General features: G+C 37.0%; 4 protein-coding genes across 5 annotated transcripts in view; 3 read left to right on the top strand and 1 right to left on the bottom strand.

Moving 5' to 3' along the window:
* The first annotated feature begins 487 nt into the window (after positions 1–487).
* On the top strand, positions 488–4,705 carry LOC112517629 (RAN GTPase-activating protein 1). The gene is made up of 2 exons (XM_025124981.1): positions 488–598; positions 2,866–4,705. The coding sequence occupies exon 2, from the start codon at positions 2,877–2,879 to the stop codon at positions 4,503–4,505; it is 1,629 nt and encodes a 542-aa protein (XP_024980749.1). The 5' UTR covers positions 488–598; positions 2,866–2,876; the 3' UTR covers positions 4,506–4,705.
* Positions 4,706–5,877: 1,172 nt separating this feature from the next.
* On the bottom strand, positions 5,878–10,468 carry LOC112517630 (chloroplast stem-loop binding protein of 41 kDa a, chloroplastic). The gene is made up of 6 exons (XM_025124982.1): positions 10,082–10,468; positions 9,332–9,453; positions 8,310–8,412; positions 7,477–7,615; positions 6,785–7,062; positions 5,878–6,257 (listed from the first exon to the last, which is right to left on the bottom strand). The coding sequence occupies exons 1-6, from the start codon at positions 10,463–10,465 to the stop codon at positions 6,075–6,077; spliced, it is 1,209 nt and encodes a 402-aa protein (XP_024980750.1). The 5' UTR covers positions 10,466–10,468; the 3' UTR covers positions 5,878–6,074.
* A 1,626-nt stretch (positions 10,469–12,094) lies between these two features.
* On the top strand, positions 12,095–14,876 carry LOC112518525. The gene is made up of 6 exons (XM_025126249.1): positions 12,095–12,190; positions 12,260–12,385; positions 12,467–12,592; positions 13,406–13,624; positions 13,749–13,913; positions 14,521–14,876. The coding sequence occupies exons 1-6, from the start codon at positions 12,143–12,145 to the stop codon at positions 14,794–14,796; spliced, it is 960 nt and encodes a 319-aa protein (XP_024982017.1). The 5' UTR covers positions 12,095–12,142; the 3' UTR covers positions 14,797–14,876.
* Positions 14,877–16,850: 1,974 nt separating this feature from the next.
* LOC112518746 (probable transmembrane GTPase FZO-like, chloroplastic) overlaps positions 16,851–19,637 on the top strand; it is a 12,616-nt gene continuing 9,829 nt past the window's right edge. For both annotated transcript variants that reach the window (XM_025126563.1, XM_025126564.1), the window contains exons 1-3: positions 16,851–17,379; positions 18,135–18,676; positions 18,906–18,974. In XM_025126563.1, the coding sequence (XP_024982331.1) occupies positions 16,884–17,379; positions 18,135–18,676; positions 18,906–18,974 (1,107 nt within the window). In that variant the 5' untranslated portion in view covers positions 16,851–16,883. The remainder of the gene's footprint in view (positions 17,380–18,134; positions 18,677–18,905; positions 18,975–19,637) is intronic.

Genomic DNA, 19,637 nt, shown 5'->3' with positions numbered 1-19,637 from the left:
CGACTCAGTCAGCAATCAGTGTGTTTACCAAATCACGGATCTGACCGAGGTCTTATCTAACCAGTGTCTAATTCATACTTACTCGAAATGTTTACCAAATCACGGATTTGTAAATGTTTTTTACGCAAAAATATTTTACAAGTTTTTATAATTATAATATTTGAAATTGCACAATAAAATACACGTTACTTAAACCCGGTCTCTTTAAATATTACATTTACTGAAAAACCCGGTCTCTATTAGTCCATGTCTCTATCCCATAACCGATACCCTTCCGACACGAACCTTGAGTATTCCCGAAAAGTAGAACCGGTCCTGGATAAACCGGCCTTAACGGTCCTGATCCGGTTTCAGACCATGTTTGGCCCAATCATATAGAAGGGTATTTGGGCTTGAGTGGCGGCCCAGACCATAAATTCAGTTGCTTTTAAGAGCCCATTAGGGCCCAAATGCTTTCTTCCATACAAAAAAACACGGGGGAAACGATGGGGGATGATAATTTCCCTTTAAATTCTTTTCAAAATCTCTCCAAAGGGTTTCAGTCTTTGCCGGCGGAGGAAAAGGGGGGTTTTCCACCGGATAGAAGTTCAAAGCCGCGGTACACTTTGTTTCGTCTTTCATTTACTGTCTTACAGCATTAATTTCAGATCGTTATGTGTTTGATGAATTTAAAGGCTGGATCCTAGTAATATATGGCTGTTGATGCTAAAAACTAGGTCATTTTGCATCGGATGTGTGTTTCATCTCCTCTTAGTTACTGATTTTACTTTATCTTGTTGTTAAAAGAAGAATCTGAACTAAATCATCTGTGAAGTGGATGAGAAATTCAGTGAGGCCATGAGAGTTTTTGTAAATGATTACGATGATAAATTTGTACATCAGATGGATGAATTATTTTATAGAGATATATCAGTTGATTTTAGATTGAATAATGATGATGGTACACTTATGAGCTTACTGTGTTACTTCTTGTTAGAAATGTCTTATCGTTTAAGCTACTTAGACAGTGCTTTTGCTTTATGTGATAGTGAAAGGTAATTATTTAAATGTTGTTTAAATTTTGAAACTGGATCGTGAGATGAAGATTTGGGCCTTCATTCTGTTAATAATCCAAAGGTCAATCTTTATTCACAGTATTCATGGCAGAACTCCATGGTCATTTCTGTTTTATGGTCTTTCTTACTCCAATTGCTGGTGGTTTCTCTTGAAATTGAAGTGCATCATGACTGTTTTTTTTTTTTTGTTTTTTTTTTTGTTTTTGGTAAGGGTGTCCGGGCCAAAGCCCGACTAATTCCCGGGCAAATTTGGAGGCTAAACATGGCCTCACTTAAATGTCGCCAACACTCCCCTCCCAGGGCTCGAACTCGGGTTCATGACTATCCCATGCCCAAGCCTTTAACACTAGGCTGAAAGGTCTTTGACCATCATGACTGTTATATGTTTATAATATCACTTAACCTGGAACACAAACATAATTGTGATAATTAGAAACTCAATAGATTCAACAAGATATTGAATATAAAATACGCCATACCTTATTCCACGATTATCAATAGGGAATGTTGGATTGATTGGTTCATTCTAATCAATCCACACCCTCTAATTCATGTATGCTAATCTGCAATCATTTATGATTTTGCTGATGGAATAGTGATGATGTTTTAGAGGTTTGATAGTATTGGGGAATCTAATCCTTGGATAATCATCAATTGGTTATTATATATGTATTTATGTAAATTGGTTCATCATCAATTTAGTAAATACATTCCAATTGAAAATTCATTTGTTACCCCGTCCAACATGTAGTGCATTTCTATCACCAATTTTCATAAGTTGTATGCTTTATACTGTGTATTCTTATGCTTGATTTTGTAAATCTTATTAAGCTGAAAATAACAAAAACATGGTGCTCATGTTTGTTTTCTAATGTTTTAAAACCATTTTGCATTTAGTATGGGTACAAGTACAATGGTGTGTTCTTGTGTATTATCCTTCTTCTTGCATCCTCTCAACTTATGGAAGTGTATTAGAGCAATTGCTGAATGCCTGAATTCATATGTGATATGTACATAGCTGTGCATTTAGTGTTTGGACAAGGTCTGATGTTGCTCGTCTTTCTTGCAATTTACAGCGGTCGTCAAGCTGACATCTTTTCTAGCTAGACATACAATTATTTCAGTCTTCTTTTTTACCTTTTCAGTTGACATGCATTGCCTTCCTTGCTACAAACGGAGACTCCTCTCTTATAAGCCGTCCCAAAATATATTTTCACGATGAAAAAGGCACACAATTTTAAAATTGTATGATTATTATGAACTATTCTTAGTGGGTTCTATTGGTGCAATGGTTCATGTACATCACACTTTGTGGATGTTTTGTACGTTTGGTACAAGGGACAAGACGATACAAAAATTTGGTAGTCTCATGTTTGGCATGACATTAGACTTGGACTAGACAGGATCCGAGTAGGACAAAAAGACATTTTTTTGTCCCACCAAAATAGGTGGAACATAAATCAGGAAGATGAGACAATATCGGTACATTACTGAACTACCCATGTCAAGTTAAAACCCTAAAACCTATTGGTATTCTTTCATCCCACTCTTGCTCTCCCAATACCGTCTGCGTTACAAACACGCCCTTAGCGGCGAGTAGTCTGTGATTTATGTGCACATGTGCTTGGTAGGAGTCGGAAATTCATTATCTGATGCAAATAGTGATACGCCCTCTAGGATATGCTTTAGCCCCTTTGATATATGCTAGGGTCTTTATATTGAATTTGTTATAACCTTATTAGGTTTTGATTTTGTAGATTACTAGATTAGATCTTGAAGCTAAATATACTTGCAATTCATATGGTTTCAGGTTAGTTCGATATGGATTCTACTGCAGCCACTCGCTTGCGCTCAATTAAGTTGTGGCCTCCTAGCCATAGCACGCGGCTTGTGCTCGTGGAGCGTATAGTAACAAATCTCACCACTCCATCCATTTTATCTAGGAAGTATGGTCTTTTAAGCAAGGAAGAAGCAGAAGAAGAGGCTAAACAAATAGAATCTTCAGCCTTTGCCACTGCAAACCTGCACTTTGAAAAGGAGCCAGATGGTGATGGAGGATCTGCTGTGCAACTTTATGCTAAAGAATCCAGTAAACTTATGGTGGAGGCTGTTAAAAAAGGCCCTAAATCAAATGGGATTGAAGAAGCCATATCTGAGCCAGTTACAGCTGACCATGAAAGTGTCTTTTTTGACATTTCTGGAGGGCGTCGAGCCTTCATCGAGGCAGAAGAGGCTAAAGAACTACTAAAACCGCTTAGTGACCCGGGAAACAAATACAGAAAGATATGTTTTAGCAATAGAAGTTTTGGGTTGGATGCAGCCCATGTAGCTGCACCCATTTTGTCATCTTTAAAGGGCCAATTGACCGAAGTTGACCTATCAGATTTCATTGCCGGGAGGCCAGAAGCCGAAGCTTTAGAAGTTATGACCATGTTTTCAGCTGCCCTTTCGGGTTCTGAACTCAGGTATCTGAATCTTTCAAATAATGCATTGGGCGAAAAGGGGGTTCGGGCATTCAATCAGCTTTTGAGTTCACAAGATAATCTTGAAGAGTTATATCTGATGAATGATGGTATCTCAGAAGAAGCCGCAAAAGCAGTTTGCGAGTTAATCCCTTCCACAAAGAAACTAAAGATTCTTCATTTTCATAACAACATGACCGGAGATGAAGGTGCGATCGCCATTGCCGGACTTGTGAAAGAATCTCCGATTCTGGAGGATTTCAGGTGTTCATCCACACGGGTTGATTCCGAAGGCGGAGTCACCCTTTCTGAAGCACTTGGAACTTGCACCCATCTGAAAAAGCTTGATCTGCGTGACAATATGTTTGGAGTCGAAGCTGGGGTTGCTTTAAGTAAATCCGTACCTGTTTTTGTCAATCTGACCGAGGTTTATCTCAGTTATTTGAACTTAGAGGATGAAGGAGCTTTAGCACTTGTCAATGCTTTAAAAGATTCTGCTTCTAAACTTGAAGTTCTGGAAATGGCTGGTAACGATATTTCATCTGAAGCAGCTCCAGCTTTCGCAGCCTGCATAACCGCAAAGAAACTTACTTTAACCAAATTAAATCTATCCGAGAACGAACTGAAGGATGAAGGTGCGATAGTGATCGCCAAGGCACTTGAAGACGAGTTTGGGCAGTTGACCGAAGTTGACCTGAGCACCAACGCAATCAAAAGGGCTGGAGCTAGACGTTTATCTCAGGCTGTTGTCGGTAAACGGGGCTTTAAGCTGCTAAACATTAATGGTAACTTCATATCTGATGAAGGGATTGAGGATGTGAAAGAGATTTTCAAGAGTTTTTCTAGTGTTCTTGGTCCGTTGGACGAGAATGATCCTGATGGAGAAGAATACAACGAAGAGGATGATGGTGATGCAGAAGATGGCGGTGATAACGAAGATGAGTTGGAAGCGAAGCTCAAGGATCTTGAAATCAAGCAGGACGAATAGGGTCGTTTTGCGGTATGACCTCAAAACTTCACTTTCCAATCTATGGTTAGATTTACCATTTTCTTGTGTGATATTCACAATCTAATCCAGAATTAGCTTGAATGCTATGTTCTCATTCTATATTCAAACCTCTAGGTTCTATGTACTATTTAAACTTTACAACTTGGTGCTTTTTTGTAATCGTAGTTTTGTTTTAGAAATTAGTTGGCACACTCTTAAAGTCATCGTATCAAAATCTTGCAAGCAGATGGCCATGCCCATTTCTGCTTTCAAGATTGTGCATTAGCCCTTTACCCATCTTGGAGCTATGGGTGCACATGGGCTGTGTTTGGATTAAAACCCAACCCAACTCAACCCGTTAGAAAGTATAACCCTGACCCAACCCATTAAAAAGTATAACCGTGGGTTGGGTCAGCGGGTTATACAATACATAAAGTTTATAGAAGAAAAGAATTGAAATCTTATTAAAAATTTACCAGTCATTCATATATATATTTATAACTATCAATGTAATGTGCAGTGAGACAAATATAAGCCATTTGTGTAGAAGATGTCAAACAATTAGTGTTGAACATGCTCTTTGTCCATCCTTGGTTAACTCGTTCAGTTTAGTCCTCTTGTCACAAATGAGTCAATAGATATCCCTAGTAACGGTCATTCTACTAACGATAACAAACCTAGGTTGCAACTCCTCAACCGGTTCAAGTTCATCTTTCACCATAAGTATGGTCATGGCTTTTCGACTTCTTTTCTTATTAAGTGACATCTAACCATCATCGCTAGTGTGAACACTAAGCAATTTTATTTTTATCACACGCTGCATCCGATACTTCTTACATTACTTTTTTAGGTAGGCCCAAAAAGTACGTGTGCCAATTCTATTACCATCATAAGTATAGTCTTTTCCACAATAATTTCAAATTTTTTTACGAAGTGATCCCATACAACAGGACCCGTTTGGTTTGTAGGATAGGATCTGATTTGTAATTGGATTTCATTTCAATCCATGTTTAGTTTAAAACAGAGTCCGGAATTGAATCCTATTAGGGTAGTTGGTATTTCACGAGGTTTCATAGGATTTGTTTGAAATAATGTTTTAAAATATGTTAAAAGTATTTGTTTTGTATAATCACTTAATAGAATGTAATTTAATTATTTTTTATATTTATTTATAATTTCTTTTAAATTATTTCTAGATTCCAAACCAATCACTTCAAAAATTCCATATCCCTTCACTTCCAAATATTTTTGATTTCAGCTTCTTCGACGAAATCTAAATCACTCAAAAACATTCCGTCAAACCAAACACCCCTTTAACAGTCCTATCTCCCTTTTTTAGATGTGTTTCACCCATCTTTGTTTTCACATCGCATTTAGGTTACGTTGAAGTATTTTCCATTGCTCGATTCACTCTTTTACATATTACAGTAAAAATAAACACTTAACAATTAACTGAATTTACCAGAGATTACACCTATTGATGCAATGGAACATGGGTCGCACATAATAATCCGATTACATTTGCAAGAAAACTGAACATAAACTCATAGACTTTCCTGTTTTGGCTTATCAGACGCTTACGGGTACTTTCAGGGATTCTATTATCTTGTCATCAATATCAAATGTCATGGCCTTCTTGTCTCTCCCTATCTTCACATACTCTTCAAATCTCTCCTTCAAATCTTCAGGTAGATTTGTGGCACTTTGCCATCCTAGAATGTCCTTTGCAGCTCTTGGTTCTGCATAGAAATGCTGCAAAACCACAATATACTGTTGTTACTATCTTGCACATTTAAAAGGGTATATCACGTGCAAAATCACATGTGATTTTACATTAACGGTGAACACAAAGGTGTGCACGCGACGTGGCCATGACCTGAGTCGCATGAACCAATGTGATTAAGCCGTTTTCTTATTCTCTCATTTGGTTATTGTTCTAGTATGAACCTAACTCTCCCTCCCATATATGTGTGTGTGCGCGTGCAGTTTCGTTACTGCCCATGGCGCGACACGTGTCATATTCATCATGAGTGTTGCAACATATTCATTGTGAATGTGTGATTCATAACGAGTAACATGCTCATATCCATCCTGAAGGACACGTGGTAGGTTGTAGGCGATTTTCGGGTTTCACCATAACTTTGATGCTCACTAAAACCCAACCCTACGCTGCTAATGCTAACATACATCACAATTGACAAACTAAACTGACTAGCAACCGTACATAAATACAGTTCTAATATCCTGCTATACGGTTTGTAGATTGTGAGTATTCATACCATATTGCGAAAAGGGAAAGCTTTCTTTGCATCACTTCCAATGGTTTTTGGATCGTAGTGCACGATCTCAACCGGCAAACCTGCTGCTTTAGCACATAATTTGGCCATTCCATCTAGTGTCACGGCTCGATCGCTGACACAGTTGAAGATATTCCCACTTGCAGCAGTCGGATTCTCGACTGCTTTTGTTAGCATAGACGATAAGTCCTTAACGTGGGAGATGTTTGTTAGTTGCATACCCGAGCCTGGGATCGGAACTGGCCTTCCCCTCACGATACCTGTTTTTAAATGTAGAAATGCATCGATATTTGAACCAAAAAACAAACCAAACAAACCCAGTATATTCTATCTGGAAGTAGGGTTTGTGTAAGTATGAGTGCGATACTTGAAGTGGGCCCCACCTTTTTCGAAAACCTGGATGTTCTGAATGTAGACCCCACCCTTTTTTTAAAAAAATTGATTATTCTCGGAGCATCTTTAACAAATTCTTCAGAATAAAGATTTTGGGGATTTTTGCTCTTATAAATTCCTCAAAACCTTCTTCAAAATGGAGAGGATAAGATTCTCCAAATTTAAAGAACTGTTCAAAAATGATTACCATTGTGGATGCTTTTAATCAGTCTCTCAAGAGAGACTGATGTTAAAATCGATATTAAACGTGACGATTTATTTTGAGGGTGGGTAAGACTTACGATCAAAGAACCACTCTTCGCAGTCTTTGTTGTTGCCAGAACCAATCATGTATTGTGGGCGAAAGCTTGCCCAGTTATCGAAAACCTCCGAGAGGTATTTCTCTACTGCAACATGACCCGCATCCGCTTTGACGGCATCCTATCATTATTGACAAAAAATTACACCTTTTTCGACTCAACAATACTACATGTTTTTTTTTAATCATTTTGAACCATTATATTCTACATTTAGATTTTAATCAACATGTAGGTCTACATAAAACTCCAATTACTGTCTATAGTGTTTTTCCCCGTAAAGAGAACACTGTCATTTTGCATGAACACGAGAACACTTGAAACATGCGACTATTACATGAGATAAACCGGTGATACACATATGACAGACACGTGCGACCTTGGCCACTAATTCCTCTCCGTATAGTATCACATGTGATGGTTGTTTGTTTCATGTGTTTTTGTATTCTTGTAAAATGGTATTGTTCTCGTTTGAACCTCCACCTATCTACTTGTCATTCTCTTATGTTTCTTACTATTTTATAATCCCGTTTTATCTTACCTTTTCGCTCAAAGAATTCCACAAGCATCTTCATGGAAACAACCGCTCTATCTTTTGGGGTAAATGACAAATCTGTATGCAATTACATCCCACCCCTCAATATATATATTGTATATTGCCTTTCTCTGTTACGTATTTGGCTTAATCAAAGCGTTACATTTGCTATTTTCTATCACCTCGAAGTATTTTTTTTTGTCTGTATATATACAAATAATGCAGCTCTTTTGTATAAAAAATCGGTGATTAAAATATAACGATTTGAGATAAAGGCGAGTACCCCTTCAACGTGTGGTGGCTCTTCGGTTTGCTTATAAATTCCAGCACTGCTGATGAACAAAAACTGTCCTACACCTGAACTCTTTGCCCAATCTGCCACTGGCCTGCAATTAATCAAGGTTCCGATATCAGTAGTAGTCTCACATGAGTTAGACACTAATTATCAAAACATCAATTAAACATAGATCACCAAACTTGTATATACCTATCCTTTTTATAGGTGTTTTTTTTATAGAGAGAATCAAAATTGAAAGGGATGTTAATTCCATATCGCGTATTAGAGATGGAAAAAAAAACCAAGCCCGAAAACGCCCCTAAAAAAAGCTCGGGCCGGTGAGAATGAAGCCCAATCTAGTCAAGGCCTTAAAACCAATAAGACCGGAACTTAGGCCCGGTCAGAAGAAGCCTGTTTAAGTCCTAATAGCTTGTGCTGAGTGAGAGCGAAGCCCGGCCTGAAAAGGCCCGGGCCTAGTGAGCACGAAGCCCCGGTCAATACGAGGCCTCAAAGCCCAACTAGGCCGATTTTTTTTAGGCAGCCTGATTAGGAGAAGCCTGGTTAAGTCCTAAAAAGCTTGTGCCGAGTGCCGACTGCCGAGTCATCTTGAAGCCTAGTCCTGGCCAAGCCTCAAAGGTCGATTAGGCCAATTTTTTTAGGCAAGCCCGACTTGGAAAAAGCCTAGTTAACCCAAAAAAACTCAATTTGATTTGGTCTTTTTTTTTTCCAACCCCAAAGCTCAGCCTAACTGGAGCCTAAAACATAAGTCTTTTTTTCTTACTAAAAACGGGCTTGGAAGGCCCAGACCCAAGCCTAAAAAAGCTCGATTGGGCCTTTTTCAACTCAAAGCCGGGCCAAACCTAAAAAAGCCCAGGCCTTTTTTTCACTCACTAAAGACGGGCTCGGAAGACCAGACCTACCTAATAAAGCCCGAGCCTTCTGCATCTATAGTTCCACTTCCACATATCTTACAATCATATAGTGTTTAAATCACTTGAATGTGGCATTGCAAATTGAGCAAAACAGACCTGACAGCATCCAAATCTTTGCCATTGTTATCCAAAACAACATCAAATGTCAATCCTTCCAAAACTGTTCCAATTGCACCAACATCACCCCATACTGTCTTACCACCACCATCCACAATTTCCTGCAACATTATTCCTAATCATTTAATGCCACAAAAAGATCAAAATTTCGTGCCAAAACTTGTTGATCGATGGATATTCAGATCGTGTTCCAGTTCGACTAATAAAAGCACATTTCTTGATACAAAAAGAACCGTTGTATCAATGTTAAGTTCAAAAATGTTGAGATTCACAACAGAGATGCACAAGGCCCGGCTTGTTTCCGTGAGGAAAAAAAAGGGTCAATCGGGCTTTTTCCAGGTCCATTCGGACCAGGCCTCATGGCCTTGCAACCAAGCTTTGGGCTCACCTGGCCCGGGTTTTTTCCGGCCAGCGTCGGTTTGAGCTTTTTTGTGCTAAAACTTGTTTAAATTCACTTCACAAGAGTGCAACACCCATGATTTCTTGAAAACTGTTACAACAAAGATCACAATTTCATGCTGAAACTTGATGAAAACTGATCAACACCCAAGATTTCTTGAAATCTCCCACAACAAAAAACCACATTTTCATGGTGAAACTTGATGAAATCAACAACACCCACAAAAAAATCTCACATTTTCATAGCAAAACCAATGAAAATCCACAACACCCAGAAACCAAAACACATCAGAATCATAAATCAAAAGCAATGGAATCAGTAGTATTTACAGAGAATCTTGAGAATGGAGGCTTCTTCATCTTATCAGAACTCTCATCACCAACAGTCAGAATGGTGACATCATGACCACAACCCAGAAGCTGTTTAGCAAAATAGAAGCCAATTACAGCATGACCACCACTGTTGGTGTTAACAATCAGCACTTTCTTCTTCTCTGAAGCAGCAGCAGCAGCATTGACTGTGAATGAGGAGAGAGAGAGTCTCTTTGAAGAGAGAGAGAGTCTCTTTGAGAGAGATGAGAGAGAGATGGAAGAAGATAAAGAAGCAGAGGAAGAGAAAGAGAGAGAGAGGGAGAGAGAGATGGGAGAGAGAGATGGAGGAGAGAGATTGGAGAAGAGGAGAGAGGATGTAGAAGATGAAAGAAGAGTGGCCATTGATAGTCTCACCTTTCTTTAGAACCAGCAGTTTGTGATCTCATATATAAGTAACACAAGACTAAATTACCATTTCAGTCCCTGTAGTTTAGAAAATATGATTTTCATTCTTATAATTTACAATTTATTGTTTCTTTTTTATACCTGAACTAATTCATACCTACAAATATAAGAGACCAAAACAGTAACGAATTGTAGACTATAAAAACTGATATAAGGACAAAAACAGTAACAAATAATAAACCGTAAGAACGAAAACTGTGATTTCTAAATCACAGGGTTGAAAATCGAAATAATTAACAAACTACAAGAACAAATATCGTAATTTATTCAACATATCATCACACAAAGAGAGATAAAGCCATAAAGATACCAAGACAAATTCTTTGGCTACCCTTTTATACCAAGTTAAAATAAGAGTAAATTACGGTTTTGCCCCTTTGGTTTGTTAAAAATTAAGATTCTCGTTTTAACGGTTTAAAAAACTATGGTTTTTGTCTCTATGGTATGTAATTTATTGCTATTGTTGTCTTTATGATTCATGATTTATCGTTATTTAAGTCTATGAGGTTTACAGTTCTTTACTATCTTGGTCCTTATACGCTAAGGTAAATATTAGTTCAAAGATGAAAATAACAATAAGTTATAAACTATATGGATGAAAATTGCTAACTTCTAAACCTCATGGACAAAAAATAGATTATTAACAAACCAGAGGGATAAGAATTGTAATTTACTTTTAACATAAAAATGGATTTTTAAATAAATCCTTTTTTGGTTAAATTGTATGTTAAATTTTGAGTAAATTATCGTTTTCTTCTTTATGGTTTGTTAAATTTTATTTTTTTAGAAGTGTATACTGTAAATAAAATAAATAAACTCAAATATCCTTCTTAAATTTAGTGAGGTTTGAACCTCTGACTTTTTAAGAGGCAAAAAACTCGCATACCGCTTGGCCAAATACCATTTGGTATGATTTATTAAAGTTTGTGACATCGTTCTTATAGTTTTGAAATTACGGTTTTCATCCATATAATTTGTGATTGATTATTATTTTCATCCATGAACATGATTTCTACCTTTAAAGACAAGAGATGAAAACAACAATAAATTGTAAATCACCTGAAAGAAACAACAATAAATCATAATTCAAAACCGTAAGGGTGGTGCCTGACTGGTTTGAGTTTGAGCTCCAAATGTCAAAAGTGCTTCGAAGTCTCATGTTCAATTCAAAGAGAAATAAAAATCCCCTTGTGACCAAGAAGATTCAAATGCGGCGACTCACGGGTGGTTGCCCTGAAATCAGTCTGCTCGCATAACGAATTGGATATTCAGGTTAATAAAAATCATAATTTAAAAAGAACATAAACAACAATAAATTAAAAATTATAAAACTAAAAACCGTGATATTAAAATAACGAAAACAACAACTTTAAAAAAAACCCATGGAAGAAAAACATAATTGAAATAGAAATTTGACCAAAATTCAAATTATTATTGAAAATAAAAAAGAAAATAAGAAATGAATATTGATTTAGAGCCGTTAGATTCCTTGGAATCCAAGCTCCAAAACACCAACACATATCTTCCATTAATAACGTTACCCTCTTGTCAACCTCCCTTATTCAAACCCACTTTAACTCTCTTCAAACTAGCCGTTTGCTCTTCAAACCTCCAATGGCAGCAGCTTCCATGGAATCCCAATCTCCAAATCCCCTTATCAAGGTCTGTTTCTATCGAGTTCCAATTCCTTGTCTTTACAGAAATACCTAAATTTTGTTTTCCAAATCGCAGGAATCAAATACCATCATGAGTTCGTGCTCGTCTCCAATCATCAGTCCGGTTTCCGATAAGCTTTTCTGGAGCAATCTTAGGAATCGGATCGATACTCTTCTCGAGAATCGGAAAGATCAGTCTCTGGTAAGTGGATTCTAAATCGATTACTGTAGGTTTTCGTTTTAGGGTTTTTATTTTATGTTGATTTTGGGAAATTTTGTGTAGAATTATGAAGAAGGGAGGAATCGTTCTAAACGATTGAAGGAAGATTCGTTGCTTTTGTTAAGAGGATTTGATTCTGTTGCTAGTTCTCTTTCTCAGCTCTCTAACAATCTGGATAATGCACTTCAGGTAGTGATTTGATTAATCTGAAATCTGCTGTTCTTTACATTTTTTTGATCTTGAAATTGGGGAAAAGGAGACTGTTTTTACTTGTTTATTATCTTTTGTTTGAATGATTGTTTTCGGTTCCTTGAAATCTCAAAAATAATGTTTTTTCATCAAAGATCTTGTTTCTCATGAGTTATATCTTGATTGATACATGTGATTCTGCTTGGTTCTCTTTGTGATATTTTTGGCCTATGTTTGGAAAACAAGTTATAAAGCTTAGCTTAGTTGATAGCTGATAAACCGGTCATGTTTGGTAGATACTAGATAAAAAGCTAGCTTAGCTTAGCTTAGCTGAAAATGGTGGTGTCTGATTGGTTTGAGTTTGGCTCCAAAGGTCAAAAGTATCGGGAGGTCCCAAGTTCAAATCCAATGAGGAATAAAAATCCCCTTGTGGCCACGAAGGTTCAAATGCGGTGACTCCGGGCTATCTGCAAAGCAGGTGGTCGCCCTGGGATTAATCGGCTCGCATAGCGGGTTGGATATCCAGGTTAATCAACTAGACTTGGTTTATATATATTGGAACTTTCCTCATCTTTTTAAGGACTCTTTTGGAGAGTAACGTAATGGTTTAATGGGGTTCCACGTCTTCTCATAAAGATGACCTAAAAGAACAAGTTGAAAAATGTAAGTGGCATAATTGGAAAAGGGTGGAATTGAAATCGTAGTTGGTATTTCACGGGATTTCATTTGATTTGTTCGTAATAATGTTTTAAAATATGTTAAAAAATTGTGGCTTTTGTGGATTCTGTTGTGAATAATCTTTTTATTTTACAGGGAGCCAAAGATCTTGGTAGACCACCAACATTATCTGATGTTCTTCACAGTTCTCTAGAACATGCAAAAAGAAACCAGAATTCATCAAAGGATGAAGATGAAGTTGAAGATGATCAGAATCTTGAATCCAACAAAAGAGGGTTGAAAAGAAAGATGGAATCAGAAGAAGCTTCTGATGAAAACCAGAGAGAGTTTGGAAAGCTCAACAGAGCCAAAAATGTCAGTAAAATTCTTCTATAATTATGCCTACGGGTGTAAACGAGCCGAGCCGAGCCGAGTAGCAGGGCTTGAGCTCAATTTCGAATATCTTTTTGACTTTTCTAATGGTTCTATAAAATTCTAGATTGCGATATCAATGGCGAAAAAGGCGGGTTTCTTGGCTCGTGAAGTGAAATTGATGAAATCGGATCTTTGTTTTATTCAAGAGAGATGCAGCATTCTTGAGGAGGAGAACCGGCGGCTTCGCGACGGATTTGTGAAAGGAGTTCCACCTGAGGAAGATGATCTGGTATGGTTCAAATCTCCAACTCATTACACTCTTTTTTACACCATAAACATCAATTTTTTTCCATCCCATTATGGAGATTTCTGATCTTTTTGTCAAAATCTACAAGAAAATTTCTGATATCGAACATTACAATATTAATTATATTCTTAAAATATTCGATACCTTTCATAAAATATTATTCATCTGTATTACATTGTTTTTATGTTATTTTTTCCAACCCGTTACAGTATTTGTTACACTAAAATAGAATATTATCGGTTTTTACGCAGTTTTGGTGTAAAATGACGTAAATAATACAATTCTTTTTCAGTCCATTATAATATTTCTTACACCAAAATAGAATATTTTCAGCCTATTAATCGGTCCCTAAGGAACCCTCGAAAGGTCTGCCGAAATAGGCTATTTTGGTGCAAATTATATTGTTATACTTTTTGAACGAAGTACATAAAAAATGTCATCGTACAACGGTATATTTAACGAGTGAAATTAAAATGTTATTCTACAAAAGTAAAGTAAATCTCACACCAATTTGTACCTTCGAAACTTTAACGCCAAATACAGTGTTTTATCATATTTGGAAAATTGAACGATTATGTTGAATGTGTAGGTGAGGCTTCAATTAGAGGCATTGCTTGCCGAGAAGTCAAGATTAGCGAACGACAACGCGAATCTAACGAGGGAAAACCAGTGTCTCCGCCAGCTTGTGGAGTATCATCAACTTACTTCCCGCCAAGAGGAGGAAGAGGTGGTGGAAGACGATTATGAAGACGTGATTAGGGGTGTGTGTTTGGACTTCTCGTCACCACCACCAACACCGCGCATGCCGGAAAATCTTGCCGGAGATGGTGTCGTAAAAAACCCGCAAATTGTAACAGATTTATGAGGTCTTTTGTTGCTTGTAACAACGACCAAAAAAATGTATTGTTGTGGATTTCTGGTCATAATGGGAAAAGAACTTTTGCTCATTTACTAGAAAAATAACTAAAATGGCCATCGAATTTGGTCATAGTGTTTATTTACATCAAATTAGCGTAAATTTATTGAAAATGACAAAAATACCCTTCTCTTGAAATATGTAGAAATTAAACATTTACGATATTTATATAAGGTGCACAATTTCTCTATGTTTCAACCTCTCGTTCATATTATATATATATATATATATATAAACATATAATCACATATATACTTCTATCTGCAAACCCCCCCCCCCCCCCCTCACCCCCTCGTTTTCCGACAAACACGTCGTGACATGGGAAAAGGCCAATGAGACGTTTCAGGAGCTAACTAGAAAAGCTATAGATGATAAGTGAAAGGAAGCAAACAACAATTGAGATGATAGAGGCAACAAATGTGTCAGAGCTCGATAACCAGAAGCATTACAATCCACCGAATCCAACTCTTCAATGTTTTTTCGAACTCATCATCTCTACTCAAGTTTGTCGCATTTTCATTGATTTTATAATGTAAATAATCTACCCTCTCGGATATACACGATTTATAACGCAATTTAATTATTTATTAGCAAATACGTCGACGTTTAACACTACTCTTGAGGGTTTGAAGGGTAGCATCAATGGTGGGCAAGATTGGCCTCAGACCGCCGGGGAAGGAAAAGAAAGGAATGACGTGATGTCACCTTATTTAGCACTTGAAATAAGTTCTTAAGTAATAGGTAAAAGGACCAAAATGCCCTTCGCTTAACGGACTCTTTTAACGAAGATAGCATCAAGGACCTATTCCGTGACTATGATGACCACCGATGTAATTAATGCATTTGAAAGACCTGATCTATATTCGAAAAGTACAAGGACCAAAAATGCAATCCACTTCTATCGAAGAAAGAGTAAATTACGTTTTTCATCCCTATAGTTTGTTAAAATTTACGACTTTCGTCCTTATGTTTTTTTCTTCCATTCTCGTGGTTTTAAAGTTACGGTTTTTGTGCACGTGGATTACAATTCATTAATATTTTCATTTATAACTCTTACCATTGAAGTATAAAATATGAAAACAACAATGAATTGTAAATCATAAAAACAAAAATAACAATAAATTTAAATCACAAGACCAAAAAAAAAAAAAAATTATAAACCAAAAGACTGAAAATCATAATTTCAAAATTACGAGGATAAAAATAGCAATTTTGTTAACAATAGGAAATTAATTAAAATAATCATTTTCAAACTTTGGATTCATCTCTTAGCAAATTCTCTCACAATATTTTAAAAATATCACTATCTCTACAAGTAACAACTTCTCAATTTATGAAGGGGTTAAAATGTAAAAAAGAAGTTTCTGAACCAAATCCGTAAATTAGTCCCAACACTTCTGCAAGTGACAACAGTGTTTTATCTAATTTACAGATTTGGTTTGCATTTTCGGATCTGGTTCTGGTTTTCTTTTACATTTTGATACCTCCGCAAATTACAGAAGTGTTATTTGTAGTGGTAATGATATTTTTAAAAAAATTCAGAGAAAAATGACTATTTTTATTAATTTCGTAGGATGAAAGCTTGATTGATTTCATTTTTGTTTGTTACTCCAAAATTTGTACGTATTTAGAAATTGTGATATGACAAATGTATTTACATGTAGTATTGGAATGCTAAAAAAAAATTGATATCATGAATTAAATAATTTAATTTTTTTAATTGATTTATTATATTTGATAATCACTATATACTATATGATATAAAATAACATTAAACAACATTTAAAAATAATATGATTATTTTAACACTTTTGTATCATTTCATTAAAATTAGTAGTGTATTTGTCAAAAACCCACGCAAATAGAAAATGTGGGAGGCGGGAATGAAAAGGTTTTCCCACTACCGACAAATGTTTCAGAAAGATAAGGAAAAAGGAAATCTCAGTCCACCATATCTTCAACAGAAATCTCACAGATAACACACACCCACACACACCATTTTTCTGTATGAACGTCTTCCCTGATTCAAATCCCTAATGGTATCCCTCCTTCACCACTCAATTTCATTCCACCTGCCATCCCACCGTCCTCTATTCACCCACCACCACCACCATTTTCGTCCTCCATCTCTTTTCCAACTCCACACACGTCGTTACACCACTTCTATTACCAACTGCATCGAAAAGAATGGCTCGTTCTTATCCAGTAGCAAACAAGATCAACAACCCCAAAGAACGCTGTTCCCTGGCGGTTACAAGCGGCCCGAGATCAAAATTCCCAATGTTGTGCTTCAATTGGACCCCGAGGATGTGCTGGATGATGGAAATAGAGTTGTTGAGGTTGTTGATGAGGCCGTTTCTGGTTTGGTTGGGATTGTGGTGTTGAATTCCGGTGAAGGAAGTGGGAGGAACTTGTATGACGCTGCTTGTTTGTTGAAATCGGTGATTAGGGATCGGGCTTACTTGTTGATTGCAGAGCGAGTTGATATCTCTACCGCTGTTAATGCTAGTGGTGTGGTGGTTTCCGATCAAGGTTAGAATATTTTCGTCTTACTGTCACTGATATTTGCCCTATTTTGAAACGATTTCTACCTTTTCCGATCTGAATTCATCAGCGGTTATAAGATGCCATTATCTGACCTCATATCATGACAACTTTACTCATCCTGGACTTGATCGAAAATCAACCAAACCACCCCTTAGTCATATATGGGTTAAGTTGTCTATTTGGAGAAATTTTTCTTTTTGAATGATGAGACACTGATGGATTTGAGGGAGGCAAAGAGAGAGGGTTGGATTATTTCTGGACATTTATGGTTTTAGTTTGCTTGAGGTGGCTTAATGGGGACAAATGAGGGGCCTGGGCTTACTCCACATAGCCATTTTGGCTTAACGGCTTAACGATTAGCTGTTAAGGAACACTTCTGTATGGCTGAGCGACTAAACCGCCCGGACCATTAAGCGCATTAAGTTGTAAGCAAGGGGGAAAAGATAATCATGGAGATGAAGCAAGATAGGTAAATTATTAAACTACTCATGTTAAATTAAAACCCTAAAACCTTCCACTATTCTTTCACCTGCCAACCTTTCGGTCATGTCCGTGTACCAAACGTACCCATTAATGCTTTCTTTTGAAGACCCTTTTGTGCAAAGTAAATTTTCATTCAGAAATCATGGTCTTTGTTTGGCATGAAATTTTGTAAATCTTGAGCTAGTGAGCTTTAGAATATGCCATAGAATTGATTTGTTTGTGGTGGGAGCATGCTTATTTACTCTAAGTTGAAACAGGTTTACCCGCCATTGTTGCAAGAAATACAATCATGGATTCAAAATCCGACTCTGTGTTTCTTCCTTTGATTGGAAGAAAGGTGCAAACTTCAAATGCTGCCATGAATGACTCTAGCTTTGAAGGCGCTGATTTTCTAATCTATGGTAATGATGGAGGAGAAAGCATAGAGGAATTGTCTGTTTCTGTGATCAATCAGATCAAAATTCCAACATTTGTGACGGTTGATTCCGTTGATAAAGATAAATTATTCAATGATATTTCATATACCTTACAATCTGGTGCAAGTGGGTTGGTTGTTTCATTGGAAGGACTGAAGCTGCTAGGCAACGACCTTTTGAACAAGATTTATAGCATGCAGGCATCAAATAAAAAACCAGAAGCTTTACGTGATGGTTTAGAGTTGGAAATGGCAAATGGGTTTTCAGGTGAAAAGGGGTTCACTGGATTTGCCAAATTGGAGGATAGAGAAGCAGTGTTGATAGAAACTGAGAGATCGCTGCTGCTTGAAGCTATAGATGTTATCCAGAGAGCTTCGCCTCTGGTGATCTTCTAATCTTAAAATTTGGTAGCCAAATGTCCTGTATGTTTTTTTAAATCCGTGACCTTCTGACAAGTTTGAGAATGCCACTGTTTGACAGAAGAATGCCACCTCGACACAATTCCTCTCAAGGTCATGGATTTAAAAAACACTTGTCAAAAGATCATTTAGCTGAATAACCCCTTTTCTTCGTTTACACTCATGAGTTGGTATGATGGTCTATTTACATCAGATGGAGGAAGTCTCGCTTCTCAGTGATGCTGTTTCACACCTCAGTGAGCCCTTCTTACTGGTTATAGTGGTAATTGTGCGCTGAACTTCAACAACTTCTGGTTGCGCGGGTAGACATTGGTATTAGCTCTGAATTTCAAATGATTTTCTTTTATATTTTGTTTCAAAATCATTTTCAACTGACTTTAATACTTACATAGATACTAGTCTAAAACCAGGAATTAACACTTGGTCTAGTGCCCTAAACTAGTATCATTAACATTAGGATTAGCAGTTTGTTTCAAGTCGTTAAAGGAGAATTCACCAAATAAAAATAGGGGTGACAAGGGAAAAGAAAATCTGAAACTTCAAAACTTGAAAGCCTATCGGGGTGTTTTTACTTCTGTATGAAGTATAGATATAGATTTATGGTCACTATGTGAATGCCTTTTCTTTTGTGTTCTATCTCCTGTTGATTTTGATCTCTTTGATGTTGGCATTATCGTCATGCTCACCATTTTGTAGTAGATGTGTCTTAGTCTTTCACACACAATGTCGGAATGCAGAAGGTGTTCTTCGTAGATGAGATGTTATGGGTCCCACATCAACTAGACTTGGATCATTTATCCTCAATATATGTGTGAACCTCCCTTCTCTCCTCAATGGGTCTTTGGGGAAGTAATCTAATGAAGGTTCCACATATTCTCATATGGCATCAGAGCCAAGGTCTACCACTATGTGAGGTGGGGGGGTT

This window comes from Cynara cardunculus (genome assembly GCF_001531365.2).
Source record: "Cynara cardunculus var. scolymus isolate 2C chromosome LG 9, CcrdV1, whole genome shotgun sequence".
Taxonomy (NCBI): Eukaryota; Viridiplantae; Streptophyta; class Magnoliopsida; order Asterales; family Asteraceae; genus Cynara; species Cynara cardunculus.
The sequence above is the reverse complement of the archived record's forward strand: the minus strand, read 5'-3'. Positions and strand labels throughout refer to the sequence as shown.

What these genes read in the sequence shown, in the direction of transcription:
- LOC112518525 (XM_025126249.1), top strand. Translation starts at nt 12,143, where the DNA reads ATGGCAGCAGCTTCCATGGAATCCCAATCTCCAAATCCCCTTATCAAG. An exon ending in ATCTGGATAATGCACTTCAG is followed by an intron (nt 12,593 to 13,405) that starts GTAGTGATTTGA and finishes TTTATTTTACAG; the next exon opens with GGAGCCAAAGATCTTGGTAG. An exon ending in CACCTGAGGAAGATGATCTG is followed by an intron (nt 13,914 to 14,520) that starts GTATGGTTCAAA and finishes TTGAATGTGTAG; the next exon opens with GTGAGGCTTCAATTAGAGGC.
- LOC112517630 (XM_025124982.1), bottom strand. Translation starts at nt 10,465, where the DNA reads ATGGCCACTCTTCTTTCATCTTCTACATCCTCTCTCCTCTTCTCCAAT. An exon ending in AAAGATTTGGATGCTGTCAG is followed by an intron (nt 8,413 to 9,331) that starts GTCTGTTTTGCT and finishes GATTAATTGCAG; the next exon opens with GCCAGTGGCAGATTGGGCAA. An exon ending in AGCCACCACACGTTGAAGGG is followed by an intron (nt 7,616 to 8,309) that starts GTACTCGCCTTT and finishes CAATAATGATAG; the next exon opens with GATGCCGTCAAAGCGGATGC.
- LOC112517629 (XM_025124981.1), top strand. Translation starts at nt 2,877, where the DNA reads ATGGATTCTACTGCAGCCACTCGCTTGCGCTCAATTAAGTTGTGGCCT.